General features: G+C 37.7%; 1 protein-coding gene across 1 annotated transcript; it reads right to left on the bottom strand.

Moving 5' to 3' along the window:
• Window positions 1-2,482: 2,482 nt before the first annotated feature.
• On the bottom strand, window positions 2,483-18,136 carry FBXO45 (F-box protein 45). Its single transcript, XM_003991753.6, has 3 exons — window positions 17,683-18,136; window positions 9,935-10,291; window positions 2,483-5,673 (listed from the first exon to the last, which is right to left on the bottom strand). Exons 1-3 carry the CDS (start codon window positions 17,995-17,997, stop codon window positions 5,488-5,490), a joined length of 858 nt encoding a protein of 285 aa, XP_003991802.1. The 5' UTR covers window positions 17,998-18,136; the 3' UTR covers window positions 2,483-5,487.
• Window positions 18,137-18,147: the final 11 nt, after the last annotated feature.

Here is an 18,147-nt window from a genome sequence, read left to right as displayed (position 1 = left end):
TAGGATGAAACCCAAACTCCTTAGCATGGCAATTATGGTCTGGCCCCAAACCCCTGGCTCCATATCCTCTCCCACTACTCTTCCAGTGTGCACAGTTTCCATACATACTGGATCCACTTATGCCTCTGTATCACATACATGCTACTCCGTGCACCTACAATAGTGGATCTAACCTAACTCGTATTCATCTTCTAAGACTCAGTTTTTTCTTTTTTATTTATTTATTTTGAGAGGGAGAGAGAGACTGTGTGTGGAAGGGGCAGAGAGAGAAAGAGAGACAGAATCCCAAGCAGGCTCTGCACCATCAGCGTGGAGTCCAATGCGGGGTTTGAACTCATGAACCATGAGACCATGACGTGAGCTGAAATCAAGAGTCAGATGCTTAGCCGACTGAGCCACCTAAGTGCCTCTGAAAGACCTTTTATTTTTGAAAGACCTTTTAAACACTGGTTGGAAAATGTCAACAGGTTAGCTACACTAAAATAAACAAAGGTATCTGGCTATTTCCACTACAATATGCCTTTAATTAACCTAACTTTGGATATTAGCATTTTCATAAATTACTGCAAGGAGCTGGTTTCAAGGGAGACAGGACCACAAAACCTATCCCCAATACTCAATTTCACCCCCCACCCATTTATTTATAGAGGAGAAAAGGTAGCAGAAATACTATGACTTGCTAAATATCATACAACAGACAGGACTTGATTTCCCTGAACTCTTGTTTTCTTGTCTAAAAAGAAACAGAAATTAAGGACTGTCAACAGGGTAACCTAAAGAAAACTCCCTAAATGATTACTTCCTAAGTCACTTATCATGAAGTCCTATATACACAAGCTGATTAACAACAATTTTAAATTCTGAGAGGCTATTTCTTTTAATGAACCATATACTGAAGAGGATAGAATTTGCCCTCAATAATATTTTAATGAATACATTAAATAAAAAGCAAATGGTTCGGGGGAGGATCCAAGAAAAGAAATTAGGACAACAGATTAGTAAAGCTCTCCCTAAACAAAAGATACAGAAATTTTACACCTACTTTTCTTCTTAGGAAATTAAAACCCTTTGTAAAATTTGAACATACTAATACATCAAGCAACTTTTGGCAACATGATCAACTAAATTCTCTTTTAAGCTTTTGGATCACAGGAGCAATTAGTTCAGCCATACTTGCCTCTTGTAACTCTTGGCAAACATTATCAAACAACTGTTAGCTGGGGTAGATGTAATGGGGGAACAGGTTCCTGGTGAATTACTATTTCCTGTTCGCCTTCCATGCTAAACATGGGAAATGTGGATTCCATCATTAAAAGACATGCAACTTATACATAAATTCCATCACATTTGGCTGTTAAGCTACCTCAGTTTTTCTTTCCGACCAATATATATATATAAGTTGTTTTAAATGTAAGCAATCACAGGTGGTTAATGTTTGTTTTAACTTTTTATTAAGAAACTAAAGCAAAACGACAGAATTTCAAAAAAATTAAAATACAGAATTCTAATTTTAATTCTAAACAAATATGAAATTTACACCCAAAACTAAAAATCAGTTTATCAATATTTAAGCATAAAGGGGAATGGCTAAAATGCATTCACAGTCATTATTTCTTCCTTATTAACCTCAGATTTACGTCCCTTTCCTTCGTGCTTCACTTAAAATAGGATACAGAATTTCTTTCTCATCTATCTTTTGTTAATATAGTCTGTAACTTCAGAGCAGCTTTAGTGTCCCTACATAATTCTTTCTCTGTTCCTCCAGGAAATGTGTGAGCACCTGCCTATTGGGCTCAGATGATGTGGGTATAAAGATGAGTCCATCAGAGATCCTGTCCTAAGATGTTTAGAGGAGATAAGACACCAACAAATAATAAATACAAATAAATTTATACAAGGTATAAAGTAATATAGCATGAGTTAAGTATAGATAAATATAAAAAAAGGGAAATTTGAAGGAAGGAGAGATTACATTCAGCTAGAGAAATTAGGAATGCTTTATGAGGATAGTATTTGGATTGGGTATGGACTGTTCCTTCCAGAAAGACTTCAGAGTGGTCCTAATTGAGATGGTCTTGATTTCCAGGAAGTAATCTTTAAAACTCTTTACATTTCTATCTCTTCAAAACTGTTAATTTTTGTTTAAAGATCAAAAAATATTAATATTATAGTTTATATAAACAGCAGTTTGGGGACTTAAATTATAAGTTAATTATAATACCTACTGTATGGTTTTGGGCTGTTATTTTTGTAACTCCCTTTCCCAAGTTAAATCATATCTAAAAGGCAGATGATGCCTAATCATTTAGCCATGACTTTAGTCAACTGGGCAAAACCTACTTGCTCTATGTGCTTTATAAAATCTACACCTAAATTTACATGAGTAAGAATGAAGGAGATGAAATAAATGGCTTAATAATCAAGTCAGATAATGAAAAAAAAATGGCAACTATGAAATGATTACATATATTAACCACAGAACTCCTTGTATGAAAAGTTTTAATGAGTTGTGAGCCATTGGCCATTACAGAATTTAAGCCTTAATGTTTCTTTCCTATGTAGAACCAGATAATTAAAACAGCCTATCTCAAGTATGACAGAAGACCATAGTATGAATAAGAGTAATAGTATTGAGTGTTTGCACATCTGCATGCTTCACTAAAGTTAAGAATCAAAGAGAACGCTCCCGGTTTCCCAAGTCAACAAAGCAAATTCAATTACATATTTTTCTTTCCTGATCATAGTTTCAGTTGAAACACAACAAATACTACTTTGCCTTTCAATAGCACTTTTTATCCATCACACAAGTACTTTCCCATTATTTTCTCCTTTACCCTCAATATACTTGTGAGGTAGTGAAGGGAGCAGGGATTTTTTTTTTTTTTTTAATTTTGCAGATGAGAAAACTTAAGGTGAATTTAAAACTCAACCTTAGCAGCATATTGAAATCACCTAGGAAGCTTAAAAAAATCCTTATGACCATGTCCAACATCAGAACAACATCAGAATTTTAGGGTATGAGACCCTAAAAGCATCAAGATTTTTAAAAATGTAGATGACTCCAAAGTACAGCTAAGTTTGAGAACCACTGGTTTAGATGACTGACACTCAACTTTCAGGTGCAACATCTTCTACCTGAATGCTCTCTCAGCACCAATGAAAAAGAGATTCCTTTTCCTTGAACATTGTAATAGTTTGGTTTAATATTCTCTGTACAGCTATTGGTATCCAGTAATAAAATACTTTACCAAGTTACAAATGAAGATTCTTCATTCCCCTGATGCTCATTCTAAATATGAACCTCCATTCTATAAAATTGCAAATAGCATATTAGAGAATTTCAGTTTTGAGATAAGAATGGCTTTTTGTTAAATATTTAGGCAATTATTTGATTCTAGGTTCAATGTGCAATAACCCCATGTTTCTGTTTTCCATTCAGCACCTTCAAAACTTTGTTACAAATGAATGTTTACTAATAAGACAAAACAGAATTTATAAACAAAACTCTCGCAAACGCTCTTGGAATTGGCTATATCATACCCTGAAAAAAGACCAAGCACATAAGGGACTTTATTGTTTTATCATTTATCAATCTTCATCCTGAACCAGTTTTCTTTAAATTTTAAACTTTGCCAATTAAATTGAGTTGTTCTACACCAAGAAAAATCAATTTCTGTAGCAGCTATATTCTCTAATACATTTAACATATAGTCTTACTCTGTACTATTAAATATGGTTTTTCAGGAGGTTTCTTCTTGACATGGATATTGAAAAGGACTTTTAACAGATTTCACCTTTAAGCAACATACCAAATACACAATAAATATTTGTAAACCTGTCAGGTGGCAAAAATAAATCTTTGTTCATGACTGAAATCCCCTGCTTCATGAGAGTACTGATAAGCTTAACTCTCAAGGGGCAACCCAAGAACCCCAGCCAGCTGCTTGGTATCTCTAATTTGATTAGATTTAAAACAAAATTACGCACAGCAATAACCTAAAAGGCAAAGATTTCATCTGCCTTAGTCAATTCTTATCACAAAGATGCATCTGAAACCATACATTTATACTTTCATACGGAAGGATGTTTGTTTCTCTTGTAACAAAAGAAAATCTCTGCTCATGTATGTTAGATTAACTCAAGAATATTAGTGAAATCAGATTTATTAGTCAAAAATTAATGTCAAGCTCTTCTACAATGAAACCTTCAAAATATTGCCAACCTGAAGTTTTCAGCACAAGGTATTTTATTTCAAGTCCCATGGGGGCAATTATCTATGATGAGATTAAGAACATTCTTAACCTGGGTTCAGGCTGGCACTGTTTCAGGTGGGTGAGTAAACATTTTCTTGATAACCCCAATGAAGAGTCTGAGGCTTAGATTTGTTACCATGATGTAAACAATATAAAATTAAAAAAAAAAATTATAATATCTATAGCATTATGAAATTACAAAATAAAAGGACCATTAATTCTCTTCCTTAGGTCTGTGACTAACAGCTTTCATATTTGAGGCCTGTAAGAGCAAATGGCAATGTTCTGTGTTGTTATACTTTCTCAGAAGGCCAAAAAATAAAACCAGATACTATAAGATGCACATTATTCTTATTACTACTGATACATGTATGATTAGAAATAGATTTGCCTTCCCTCAATCTTAAACTCAAGAGACTGAGGGATCTTTACAATAATTTTGATCATTAAAAGAAAAATAACCAGACTGTAATAGCTATGGAAACTGTAAACCAAATTAATTTAAAAATGAGCCAATACAGCACATCTCCTCTTAATCCTCTTCTTTGTAGTTACCTAATTTTCCCTAAATGTTATTCTAATTTTGTACCATGTAGTGGTTTTTAAGAAATTGAACTAGAACAAAGCAACCCCTTTGTCCTGTTTTTGTTTTTACAGGTTTTTTTACACACTTATTATATATACAACTTTTAAAATAGCTGCACAATTTTACATCTCACTGTTAGAGAAGTGCAGTCCAGGCAGACCATGCTTCTCAATATATTAAAAATATTAAATAAAACCCAACCAGTTTCATACTTTTCTAATAGTCAAGCTGGCTGGAAAAAAGGGTCTGGAGAAAAAACAGGCAGTTGTAAAACAGGATCAGTCTTTCTTCACAAACACACTACTTAAAAATCTTGCTATTTCCTTATCTTATCCCTTTTATAGCATCTCTAAAATCTCACCTTAAAAGTTGGAAATAACACATTGCTAACTTAGAGACAAAATCTGTTGCAACATGCATATGTCAACTGCCCACTCAACCAACTGCAACCCTGAGGATTTTTCTGGCCCAGTAGAAAGAGGAAACACTAAGATGATCTCTGCTGTAGAGTTGCTTCTCCAGTTAACAATTTCATGTGTTTTTCAGGATGTTTCTTGGGCATGCATGTATGACACTGTCACTTCATGATTCTACTTTCCACAAGCAGGTATCTTCTCCATTCAGTTTTTCATCCCAAGAAAGCCACTGTCATCCATCCAAAGGTTTTCCAAGGTAAACCAAAGTCACTTCTGTGTTGCCATATACAGCAGAAACTGCTGGATATAAGCAGGCCTTTGGAAGTCCTCTAAAGGCAACCCCCAGGAACTCATATCCACGTTCAAAAGCTAAAGTCTTATCTTCCATGTCCAAAATGACTCGAATTCTTTCTCCTATCTGAAAATAGACACCAAAAGAAGGTTAGAAGAAAACTCACCAAGGGCATAGCTAGAAGAAATAAGATACAAATCAATAAGTTAAAATATTAAGAATATATAGTCTAACAAGGGGCTCAAACTCGTGACCCGCGAGATCATGACCTAAGCCGAAGTTGGACACTCAACTGACTGAGCCACCCATGTGCCCCAATTTCTTTTTCTTTTTTTTCTTTTTAGAGAGAGTGAGAGTGCGCGTGTGCATGCAAGTGAGTGAGCTGGGGAGGGGCAGAGGGAAAGGGAGAGAGAAAAATCTTAAGCAGGATCCATGCCCAGCCGGGAGCCCTAGGTGGGGCTCAGTCTCATGACCACAAGATCATGACCTGAGCCAAAATCAAGAGTCCAACACTTAACTGACTGACCCATCCAGGTACCCAATAGTTGTTTTTTTTTTTTTTTTTTTAAGATGGGATCTGCATTTAATACCAAAAATTTAAATGTTCCTACTGAACAGTTCCCAGATTTTACTCTTTGTTTAAAGGCTTTTCTTAGAAGTTTACCACTAAAATCTGTAACTTGGTATATTTTACCAAAAATTTCTATCTAACCTTTTCAAATTATTATAATATGTATATACAACAGAATATTATTCAGCCATAAAAAGAAATGCAATTTTGATATATGCTATAACACAGATGATCCTTGAAAATGTTATGTTATGTGAAATAAGCCAGACACAAAAATATATATTTGTATGATTCTACTTATATAAAGCACCTACAATATTCAAATTGTAGAGTCAGAAAATAGAATAGAGGTTACCAGAGGATGGAGGAAAGGAGAGATGAGAAGTTATTGCTTAATGGGCATAGAGTTTGTGCTGCGGATGATGAAAAAGTCTTAGGTATAGATAGTGGTGATGGATAAACATATTGTGAATGTATTAATGCCACTGCACTGTATACTTACAAATGGTTAAAATAATAAAGGTGTATGTTTTATCACAATAAAAATTACCATAATAAAAACACTCATATAGCCTTTAAAGTTGACAAAACAGTTCTTCAAACAGTGTGGAACTTATATAATCATGAAGAGCCAAATCTGACCATAGGTTCTAAAGATGCAGAATAGGCTTATTAGTCATTTTATGGGCCACTGCTCTGAAACACCTGTTTGTTATAAAAACAGCAAACTAAAGCAGAAGCACAATACATCCAGTTATTTTCCTACATGGAAAAGTGCAGACAAACAAGAACAGAAGGATATTTTACTTTTATAATTTGCATCTATAAAAGGTTGTTTTATTTACATACTTGGAGGCAGGAAGTCCTAACATTAGCAATCAAAAGTCAGAATTTAATACTTCCTAATTATGATAACTCCTGCTGTTGTTACTTTCCCTCATTGTATTTCCTGTCATAGACAACTACAAACATTTACTTTTTTCTTTTCTTTGCCCAACTCATAGATTAACTAACACCCCATTTTATGGACCTATGAACACCCTAATTATCATCACCACTATTGCCACCAACAAAACAAACAACAGCAAATAGAAATGAAAAGTTAATATTTTGTTGGGTATTCATTTTGTGGTTTATTTGTATTATCTCATTTAATCCTCACATCTATCCTAGGATTTCTCCCTATTTTACAGAAGATGGAAACTAAGATGACAGAATCACTCCTGGTGAAATTTGCATATCTGTTTTACCTTTGACTGAGCATACAGCATGTACACAGCACAGAGAACAGAAAGCAAAAGTCTTACTAGCTTTAGGTGTCAGAGAGCAAAACTTGGGAGATGGCAGAGCAACTGGAAATTTAGAGGAGGAACTCCAGAAGTAATGGAACCATAAAGCAGATGAGCCCTAAATCCAAGAATTAACTCTGCCCAAATCACTGTATAATCACTGTCTTACACAGACACAGGGGAAACCCCAATAAAACCAGGCTGGTAAGATAGCAGCTAGAAGCCAAACCTCCCCCGGTGCAAAAACAAAACAAAACAAAAACCAACAAAGACATTAGCTGCTATATACCATGGGGGAGACAGAGTTCACAATTTGAAGAATCTAGGCAAGTTAACTGCCTACTAAAACAAGAAAACCCACACATTTCAGAAAAAACAAAGTGATTCCTAAAAACAAAACATTCCAGTATTACTAGTATATTATCTATAATTTCCAATTTTCAATTTAAAAATGACTGGACATGAAAAGAAACAGGAAAGTACAACTCATACTCGGGGGAAAAAAGCAGTCAATAGAAACCAATTCCAAGTAGGCCTACACGTTGGATTTGGTGGACAAAGACTTAAAAGCAGTTATGATAAATATGTGCAAAGAATTAAAGAAAAATCTAATATTAATGAATGGACAGACAATCTCAATGGAAAAATGGAAACTATAAAAAGGAGCCAAATGAAAATTCCAGAGTTGAAAAATACAATACACAAAATTCACTACCCTGGCCTAATAGCCATAGAATCTATTAACTTGAAGATAGAGCAATAGAAATTACCTGATCCAAAAAACAAAGAGAAAAAAGATTTTTAAAAAAGAACACAACTTCAGAGGCAGAGAGATCAGGACAATATCAATTGTAGTCCAACAACTACATTAAATGTAAATGGATTAAACACTCAAATCAAAAGGCAGAGATTGTGAGATTGGGTTAGATTAAGACACCCAATTATATGCCAGCTAGGAGACCCATTTTAAACAAAGACAGACTGAAAGTAAAAGAATAGGGAAAAAGAGGTACCTTGCAATAGTAAGCATAAGAAGGTTGAAGTTGCTATATTAACATCAGACAAAATAGACTTAAAGACAGTACTAAAATCTCCAACTATACTTGCTAATTTACCTATTTCTTCTTTCAGTTCTTTAACTTTTTGCCTCATGTGTTTTAGAGCTGTTTTATCAGGTGCATATACACTTACAATTGTTATATCTCTCTATCTGATTAACTCCTTTATCATTATGAAATGACTCTAATAATAACCTTATTCTTTTTTATTATTATTTTTTACTTTTGAGAGAGAGAGAAACAGAGAGACAGAGCATGAGCAGGGGAGGGGCAGAGAGAGGAGACACAGCATCCAAAGCAGGCTCCAGGCTCTGGCATAGAGCCTGATGTGGGGCTTGAACTCGTGAATCACAAGATCATGACCTGGCCTGAAGTCAGATGCTCACCAACTAAGCCACCCAGGTGCTCCTAATATCTCTTATTCTTAAGTCTATAATTCTTTAAAATTTCCAATTTCTTTTTAATTTTTTTTAATGTTTATTCATTTTTTGAGAGAGAGACAGAGAGAGAGAGAGAAAGAGTGCAAGTAGGGGAGGGGCAGAGAAAGAGAGACACAGAATCTGAAGCAGGCTCCAGGTTCTGAGTTGTCAGCATAGAGCCTGATGCGGACTTGAACTCAGGAACCGCGAGATCACAACCTGAGCCAAAGTCAGATGCTTAACCGACTGAGCCACCCAGGCACCCCTAAAATTTCCAATTTCTTATCAGATTATTGTGTTTTAGACTCTGTTGACTCTATGCTAATCATACGGCATTTACAAATAGGAACTATAATTTTGACCTAGAATCAAATGAGTATGGCATTAAGATAAGATGAAGAGAGTAAAAAAAAAACTCAGTAGTTTGCCTAAATTTGCCTGTCTTATAGAAATCACTGACATCTCCAGAGGCTCTGAATCCACAAACAGATTAATGAATAGCAGAGGGTGAATATGTGTGCGCATGTGCACAGGTACATTTCTGGGAGTGAGAAGTCTAGAAAAAAGTAGGTTTGGATGTGACATGATACAGGAAAAAGGACAATCTTGCACGAGTTGGCAAACTATGGTCATTGGACCAATCTTGCTTGCAGCCCATAAACAAGGTTTTACTGGAACACAGCTATGAACACTCATTTACATATTATCTATGGTTGCTTTTGTACTACAACAACAGAGTTGAATAGTTGTGACAGAGACCATAGGGACCACAAGGCTTGAAATATTTATTACCTGCCCTACATAGAAAAAAGTTTGCCAACCCCTGACTTAGAGCAAAGACAGATAGCTCAAGGTCAATATGTATTAGGAAACAAATACAGAAATACTAAAAGATTATTAAAGTAGCAAAGAAAGGCCAGTTACACTATTTATTTTTAAATTACCAAAAAGACACACAAAGCTGCTATATAAAATTTTGTGAACTTAAAACAAATTAATGATTTGTGATTTGACAAAGGACCACAACTGAGAAAATACCTAGTTTCTCACCTGATATTTTGGTGCATTGTTGCACTGTGGAAAACTGCCATTGACTTCTCCGTTATGTAGTAGATTATTGTCCACCAGATTCCAGCCCCAGCTCTGGTCATCACTGCCCAGTAATGCCACATACCCTTGGCATTGCATGGGGGCTCGTTTTGTAGCAATTCCAATCACTGCCACAGTGCCCAGAGGGCCTTCCCACCACACTTCCCATGCATGGCGGCCCTCACTGAAACCAATCTTGGTCCTTGCACCATCAGTACTCTGAGCAATGGGGTTTCGATGTAAAGTAAAACCATTTTTCTTAATGTAGACATTCCTGGAGCAGTCATTAGTGCTGAAGGCATGTTGGAAAGCACGCACCTGAAAAGACGAAAAGCAGACCAAAGAAATAGAAATTTGATTTTTCTTAAACATTAAAAAGTATCCATGGTTTTAGGCTAAATGTTTTTAGACAATAAAGTTACATATTTTTAAATAATACAGTATGTATTTCCAAAAAATGGCTAGTTTCAGGATGGAATACTAACAAAAGATGCATGCAACATTTAAAATAACTGCTGGGGTGCCTGGGTGGCCGGAAGCTTAGTTGGTTAAGCCTCCAGCAACAGCTCAGGTCATGATATGGCAGTCTGTGGTTTTGAACCCCGCATCGGGCTCTGTGCTGACAGTTCAGAGCCTGGAGCCTGCTTTGGATTCTGTGTCTCCCTCTCTCTTTACCCCTCCCTTGCTCGTACTCTGTCTCTCTCTCTCTCTCTCTTTCAAAAATAAATAAACATTAGAAAATAAAAAATAAAATGACTGCCAACTGCTTTATTATTTATCAAAATTCTAAACTATGGTATCATTTCTCCAAATAGACTTCTTAAAATATCAAAAGATATACACAAGAATCCTTATATTTTAGAGATAATACTGAAATGTTTATGGATGACATGAGGATATCTCAGAATTGCTCTGAAATACCCAGGGCTGGAGTGAGAGAATGGGTAGGGTAAACACAAAACTAGATTATCTGTATATTTAATCATTGGTAAAGCTTGGTGATAGGTTTGGGAGGTTCATTAAACTATTTCCTCTACTCTAGTTTACATTTAGTATTTTTATATCAAAAAGTTAAGGGATATACAGTTTTCATGCTGGCAATACTGTCATCAAAAAATACTTTTATTGAAAAGAATTTTTTTAATGTTTATTTTGCTAGAGAGCAGGAGAGCGCGTGCGCAAGTGAGCATGAAGGGGACGGGCATAGAGAGAGGGAGACACAGAATCCAAAGCAGGCCCCAGGCTCTATGCTGTCAGCACAAGAGCCTGGCATAGGGCTCGAACCTACATACCACGAGATCATTACCTGAGCTAAAGTCGGACGCTTAGCCAACTGAGCCACCCAGGTACCTCCCCCCAATTTTTTTTTTTTAACGTTTATTTATTTTTGAGACAGAGAGAGACAGAGCATGAACGGGGGAGGCTCATAGAGAGGGAGACACAGAATCTGAAACAGGCTCCAGGCTCTGAGCCGTCAGCACAGAGCCCAACGCGGGGCTCGAACTCATGGACCGTGAGATCATGACCTGAGCCGAAGTTGGCCGCTTAACCGACTGAGCCACCCAGGCGCCCCTACCTCCCCAAAGTATTTTAATAGAGAACGTAGTCATAGCAGTTCTAAAGTTTATGAAAAATTTTAATAACCACAAACTATGTTAGATCCTCAGCCTCCTTGCTAGTTATTACTCATACATGGAGACAGCACTACTCTCATTTTACCAAATCAAATAACCCTTTAGACAGCATCTAATTTCAAGCACTAGAATTTATAAAGAGATAGTCATTAAGAGCAGCTACCATAGATAGGACAGATTAGTTGATCTTCACTAATCAGTTTTGTAAGCTTCCAAAATAAGGGCAGTATGGAAATTGCTACTCTGTCTAAATAGTAAACATTTCTCATGCTTTAATAATTTAAAGTTTTTGATTTGTATGTTTTTTGAAAATCCCTTGGGGCGCCTGGGAGGCTCAGTCGGTTAAGCGGCCGACTTCGGCTCAGGTCATGATCTCACGGTCCGTGAGTTCCAGCCCCGTGTCGGGCTCTGTGCTGACGGCTCAGAGCCTGGAGCCTGTTTCAGATTCTGTGTCTCCCTCTCTCTGACCCTCCCCCGTTCATGCTCTGTCTCTCTCTGTCTCAAAAATAAATAAACGTTAATTTTTTTTTTTAAAGAAAATCCCTTATTCAAATGACCCCAAAGCAGCCAAAGGCTGGGATCTACTGCTTTAGTTAATCTGAGCCACCAGCTCCAGAATCACAGAATTTCAGCATTAGGAAGGGCTTTAAAGGGACCTACTGCAACACAGGGATGAGGGCACAGACCTAAAAGTCAACAGGTAGTTAGAGCAAGAGTCCCAAAGAGAAGTGTGGTATCTAGCCCCTTCATCCAGTGTTCAGTTCCTATTTGCCAGTACCTCACTGCTTCATTATTACACTGTAGGGCAGAGACATTAAAAAACAAACAAACACTCTGCTTGATTCAGGAGGCTGTAATACTGAAGTATTTAAAAAAAGTTTTTTTTTTAACTTTTATTTATTTTTGAGAGACAAAGAGAGACACAGCAGGAGCAGGGGAGGGGCAGAGAGAGAGAGGGAGGCAGAATCAGAAGCAGGCTCCAAGCTTTGAGCTGTCAGCACAGGGCCCAAGACGGGGCTTGAACCCACCAACCATGAGATCATGACCTGAGCCGAAGTCAGACACTTAAATGACTGAGACACCCAGGCACCCCAATACTGAAGTATTTCTAAATATTTTCCTATCTGTTCCTATTATAACACACTTTTAAGCACATAAAATATCAGAACATAAGATTAAATGGGTGAGTAAAATGTCCCCCAAATATTATTTAAAAATTCAACAGATTATTTTCAAGGCAAGAAAATATAAAATATTTTATAAAATCATTATAAAATATTTAACTGATAATTACCTATGCCTATTCCCTAATTCTTACAAATATCAATTGCTTTTTCTCTATCCTTCGTTGTCACGACGACACTGTTGCCAGCCTCTTCTCCAAACTGCTATGACTTCTTCCTATTACTCCGGACTAATCTTTCTTCACTGTACCCTTTTCTGGTGACCACCATACCTCTGCCCCCTAAAACTCTCCTACACTCAATAATTAACTCTCTACCTAAATTCTTTCCAGACCTATTTTTCTAAAACAGCACCTTTATCACATTTCATCTCAGTTCAATAACCTTTGATGGTTCCATACTATTCTTCCTGGTTTTCAAAGGTCTCCAGGTCTGGTTCCTCCTATTTCCCTTTCTAACTTCATGTTGTTCTCCCTATCTGTAGTATCATAGCTACTTTCCTCCTCCAACATAAACTGTATCTTCTAAAACCTGAATCAGTCTTACCACTTGTATGAAGTTATTCTAACCACGACTACCAAAATCTCCCTGATTTTGCTCTCCTAAGTTCTTTTCCACCACAGTTGGCACCATACAACATTTAAGTCTGCATCCAACCCAACCACTTGATTCTAATAGAAAATACATTGAAAAACAACAAGAACAAAAACAATAGCAATACTAATCTCACCTAAATTGAGCAAACCTCTCTGAGTCTAAGACAGAAGAGCATAAGGAACACTATTGGAATGAAATCTGCAAAATCCAGACTGAGGGAAACTCTACAGGGTAAACAACCTGGTTTTTTCAACAGATAAGTTTCAGGAATGGGAGTTAGTAGGTGAATCTGTTGGCTAAAATAGCCTTAAGAGATATATATCAGCAGTTTGCCATGAGAACCTTACACAGATATTGATTAAATAAACTGAAAATTTTAAATATAACATTTGACATTTATAAAACAATTAGAAATTTGGACACTGCATTGTTTATATTAAGGAATTATTGTTAATTTCTTTACACTTTAGGTGTGATGATATTGTGATTATAATAAGTGTGCTTATCTTTTAGATTTGGATACTGAACAATTGAGATGAAATGAAAAAATAAATATACAAACTAATAAATAAAAACAATCCATAGTTTCTTTCCCACAGTCTCATGTACAACCTAAATTTTACATTGTAACAAACACCTTTAAGACCTACTTTAGGATCTAGGTCTGAAAATCTGAGAATATATTATACTTAGATGCTAAGTATGACTGGAATTATTGATGTTCCTTGGTAACATGAAAAATATGAACTTTCAAAAAGAAGACAAATCCTAAATAGACCGGCAATTCCAAATACTTTCCAGTTTTATGCTATCCCACACCTGTCCGCATCATCCTCCCAGTTCCCCAGGCTCCCTGGAAATCCTATCTGACTCTTCTTCCTCATCTCACCCACTCTCAGTTAGCTGTCCTATATGGATTTGTTCTCTGCAATAGCTCTCACAGCCATCCTCTTCTCTCCTCTACACACTTGTTCAGGTAGGTCTTAGGTACCTCTGGTATAGGTACTAACCCCTGTTCTGTCCAATTCATCTTATGGCCTAGTTTTTCTAAAGCACAGTACTTATCTGTCACTGCTCTGTTCAAACTTCTATGGTTTATAATAGTAGAACAAAGCAAACTATACACTGAAGGCTACATGCCAAGGACATCCATGATGAGTTTCAGCTTACCTTTATAATTGTATTTTCCACTACTTCAACTCAATCTCACTAGACCCTATATAAAGATAGAAATCTTTAGCCTTTCCTCTAAGCTCCAAACTGTAACAGCTGCCTATCTGAAATCTCTCAGATGTCTCAAAAACACTGTAAATTCTACTCTACCAAAATTGAACTCACTGCTATTTCTCCTAAATCTAGCCCAGGTGATTCTCATATTATGTAAGCTAGATATCTAGGAGTCATTCTTAACACCTCCCTCTTTCTCACCCCTATTTCAAATCTATTACCAAATCCTGTAGGTTTTACTTCCTAAATCTTTCTTGTTTCTCCCCATCTCCTCCACTACCCACTTTCTAGCGGATCTATCCATATTTCTAAGGTCCCCCTCCAATCTGTTCTCCATACCAAAGTCAGAAATAACCTCTTAAAAATGCAAAAAAAAAAAAAAAAAAAATCACATCACCAATCCCCACACTCCTAACCCCCTCTTGCTTCTAATCCAAAATGGCTTCCCTGTAGTTTGGCCTCACTCCACCTCTTCCATCTTCTCTCAAACCTGTCTCACCTTTGCTCTGATTCAGCCACACTGATGTATTCTCTGTCCCTCATAATCATCAAGTTCTGTCCCAGAAGTCTTCTCTCTCCCCTTGGCTTTATTGTTCAGGTCTCAGGACATGCATTATTTCCTCAGAGGAAAGCCTTTCTTGACCTCCATACCTAGGTCAAATCCTCCATCTCTGACATTCAGAGCACTGTGCACCTCTCTCTCCTTCATAGCACCTACCACAGATGCAATTTTACAACTGTGTATTTGATTAATATCTATTTCCCCCCACGAGACTCTAAGCTCCATAAGCAAGGCATCCATTAAGAGTTTTGTGTCTGTTTTTATTCATCATTGCATCTGCAAAAGTGAGCATAGTGCCTGGAGGTCACCCTTTTTAAAGTAAACATATATGCTGTGCAAAGCCTTTGCTTTCCTCTTGTCCTACTTTTTTCAGAGTATTTCTTCTTAGTAAAATGTTCAAATCCTCCCTATCTTTAAAATTCAGATCAAATATAATCCAAACCTCAAACCCTCTCCAAGCCTCCACTCAACTTGTAAATCTCTCCTTTCACTGAAATTCTAATTCGAGTGTGTGTGTGTGTATATATACTGGGAGTATACGTTTTATATATATATATGTGTACATATATATATATATATATATGTCACAGGAGCAATTTCTATCATGTGTTAATTATTTCTATACATTTTTCTTCTCTACTTGACTGAGGACTTCCTTACTAGGGTCTCTGACTTCTTTTGAATTAATCTTTTTATCCTCAAGACATTCTTCCTGTGTCCTGCAACATCTGAACGAACATATGATTAGTAGAAATCTACAATACCTATCATGGGTGTGGTAGAAAGACAATATAAAGTATTAAAAACCCAAGAAACCTAAAATATCTCTGGAAGGATACAGGTAACACAGGTTGCCTCCAAGAAGGCAAACTGGGTGGCTGGCAGACAAGGGCAAAAGGCAAGACATTTTGCATATACTATATTGCTTCTTTTGCATGTTGACTTACACGAACACACTAACACATAGTCATATGAATCCTGCCTCACGTAAATCTATCTTTTACAGACGAATTACAAAAATGTCTTAAAGCCTACTTTGCCTGATAAAACTGCAATGTTCTGCATGCTACTACATAAATTACAACTAGTATCCACTGAGCATCCACCATGTACAAATATTGTCCTAGTAAATTAATGTGTTGGGACACCTGGGTGGCTCAGTCAGTTAAGCACTGACTCTTGATTTCAGCTCATGTCATGATTTCACATTTCATTTTGTGAGATCGAGCTCCACGTCCAGCTCCACACTGATAGCCCAGAGCCTGCTTGGGATTCTCTTTTCCTCTTTCTCTGCCCCCCTCCCACTCACTTGTGCACGTGCTCTCTCAAAATAAATAAACTTAAAAAAAATTAATGTGCTATTTCACTTAATAGAAAAAAACTAATTTGATAGTTGACATACTTAATTGCAACATTCCTTACCTTATTAAACTAAAACCTGCTTTATTACAGAAGAATAAATTTTACATCTATTTCACACAGGGAAAAAAATTTTACTTTACTCTGACTCCCCCTTTGGCAGTCTAGCTTTAAAAAGGGTATCTCCTTTTTTTAGTTATTAATGTATTTTTTATGTTTACCACATTCTAGGACAGACTTCATCCTCTCTCACATATGCTCTTGGTGACTGCTATACTTAATAGCTGTTATCCATCCAACTGAATTCAAGCTCGAGGTCTTTGTTTATATTGCCTGGAGAATCTTCTCAGCCCTACCATAACCTGTTACTTGAAATTTTTATTTGTATATGAAAAAGGCAGGAATGTGCACAAGAATCTAAGGGGAAAAGGCATCAAAACCAGAATCAGCACATAAGATGACACACAGAATAGAAGAGGCACACCATCAAGGTGGAAGTATGAAAAAGTTGGCAGGGAAGTTAGCCAATAGTGGAACAAGGCAGTATTAGGATGGTTAAATGGTGCTGACGGGGAAGGGGAGAGGATGTTCTATTCAAACCTGTAATTTGAAAGTTAGCAGGATGTCTAGGACTACACTCACTTACAAGTCTGAAACATAATCGAGGGAATGAAAGAGAACTTAGGCGAAAATAGAATAAAATAGTTATAAATCACAGCTTGAAAAGAGTGAGGTGAATGTGGGGTGAAAGCAAAGATCTTAGAAATTCAGCCGGTGTTAAGGCAGCTAAGATGATCTAATAAAAAACAGGAAAGTATTGAATGGCACAACAATGGGGGTGGTCTGTCTTTATGGGGGAAGTCTGTGGAAAGTGGAATGAGTGATGGAAACCAGTAACTGGAAACTATCTGGTCCTTTAAAAAGTGTATCACGGAAGTGAGGGGGGTAGGTTTAAGGAGCAGAACTTCAAAGAGAAGAGAGGATCTTCATGGAGGGGGACGTGAAGTAAGGTACAGACTGCAGCCGTGCAAAGGCGGGATGGTGAGGCGAGGCGTCTGAGTCAGAGCTCAGATGAGAAGCACTGAGATTGAGAGCGGCGCAGAGAAGCGGGACTGGGGGCAGCGGCGTGGCCCGGGGCTCCCTCACCTTGGCCTTGTAGCTGGGCAGGTTGCAGAGGATGTCCGTGCGCAGAGCCTCTTCTGCCAGGCGGCGGGCGCAAAGGCTCCGCCACACCTCGCTGTTCTCATCACCGTGCAGGCAGCGGTACCAGTGCTTACACACCAGGGCGCAGCTCCGCAGCTCGGACAGCTCCAGGTAGGAAAACACCAACTCCAGCACCCGGCTGGGCAGCCGGCCCCCTGCGCCCGCGGACCCGGATCCCGAGCCGCCGACCGCGCCGCCGCCGCCGCTACAGCCAGCGCCACCAGAGGCTCCGCCAGGCCCCGGGGCTGGTGCCGCCATCGCCTCACCAGCCGGCCCAAGGGCCGCCGCTGCCGCCGCCTCTTCCCCCCGTCTCTGCTGGGGAGGCCAAGCCTCGCCTTGAGACCGAAGCACCTCGCTCACCGCCCCTTTCACAGCCAACCACCGGCCCTCCACCACTCCCGCCCCTGC

This window comes from Felis catus, chromosome C2, assembly GCF_018350175.1.
Source record: "Felis catus isolate Fca126 chromosome C2, F.catus_Fca126_mat1.0, whole genome shotgun sequence".
NCBI classification, from domain to species: domain Eukaryota; kingdom Metazoa; phylum Chordata; class Mammalia; order Carnivora; family Felidae; genus Felis; species Felis catus.
The sequence above is the reverse complement of the archived record's forward strand: the minus strand, read 5'-3'. Positions and strand labels throughout refer to the sequence as shown.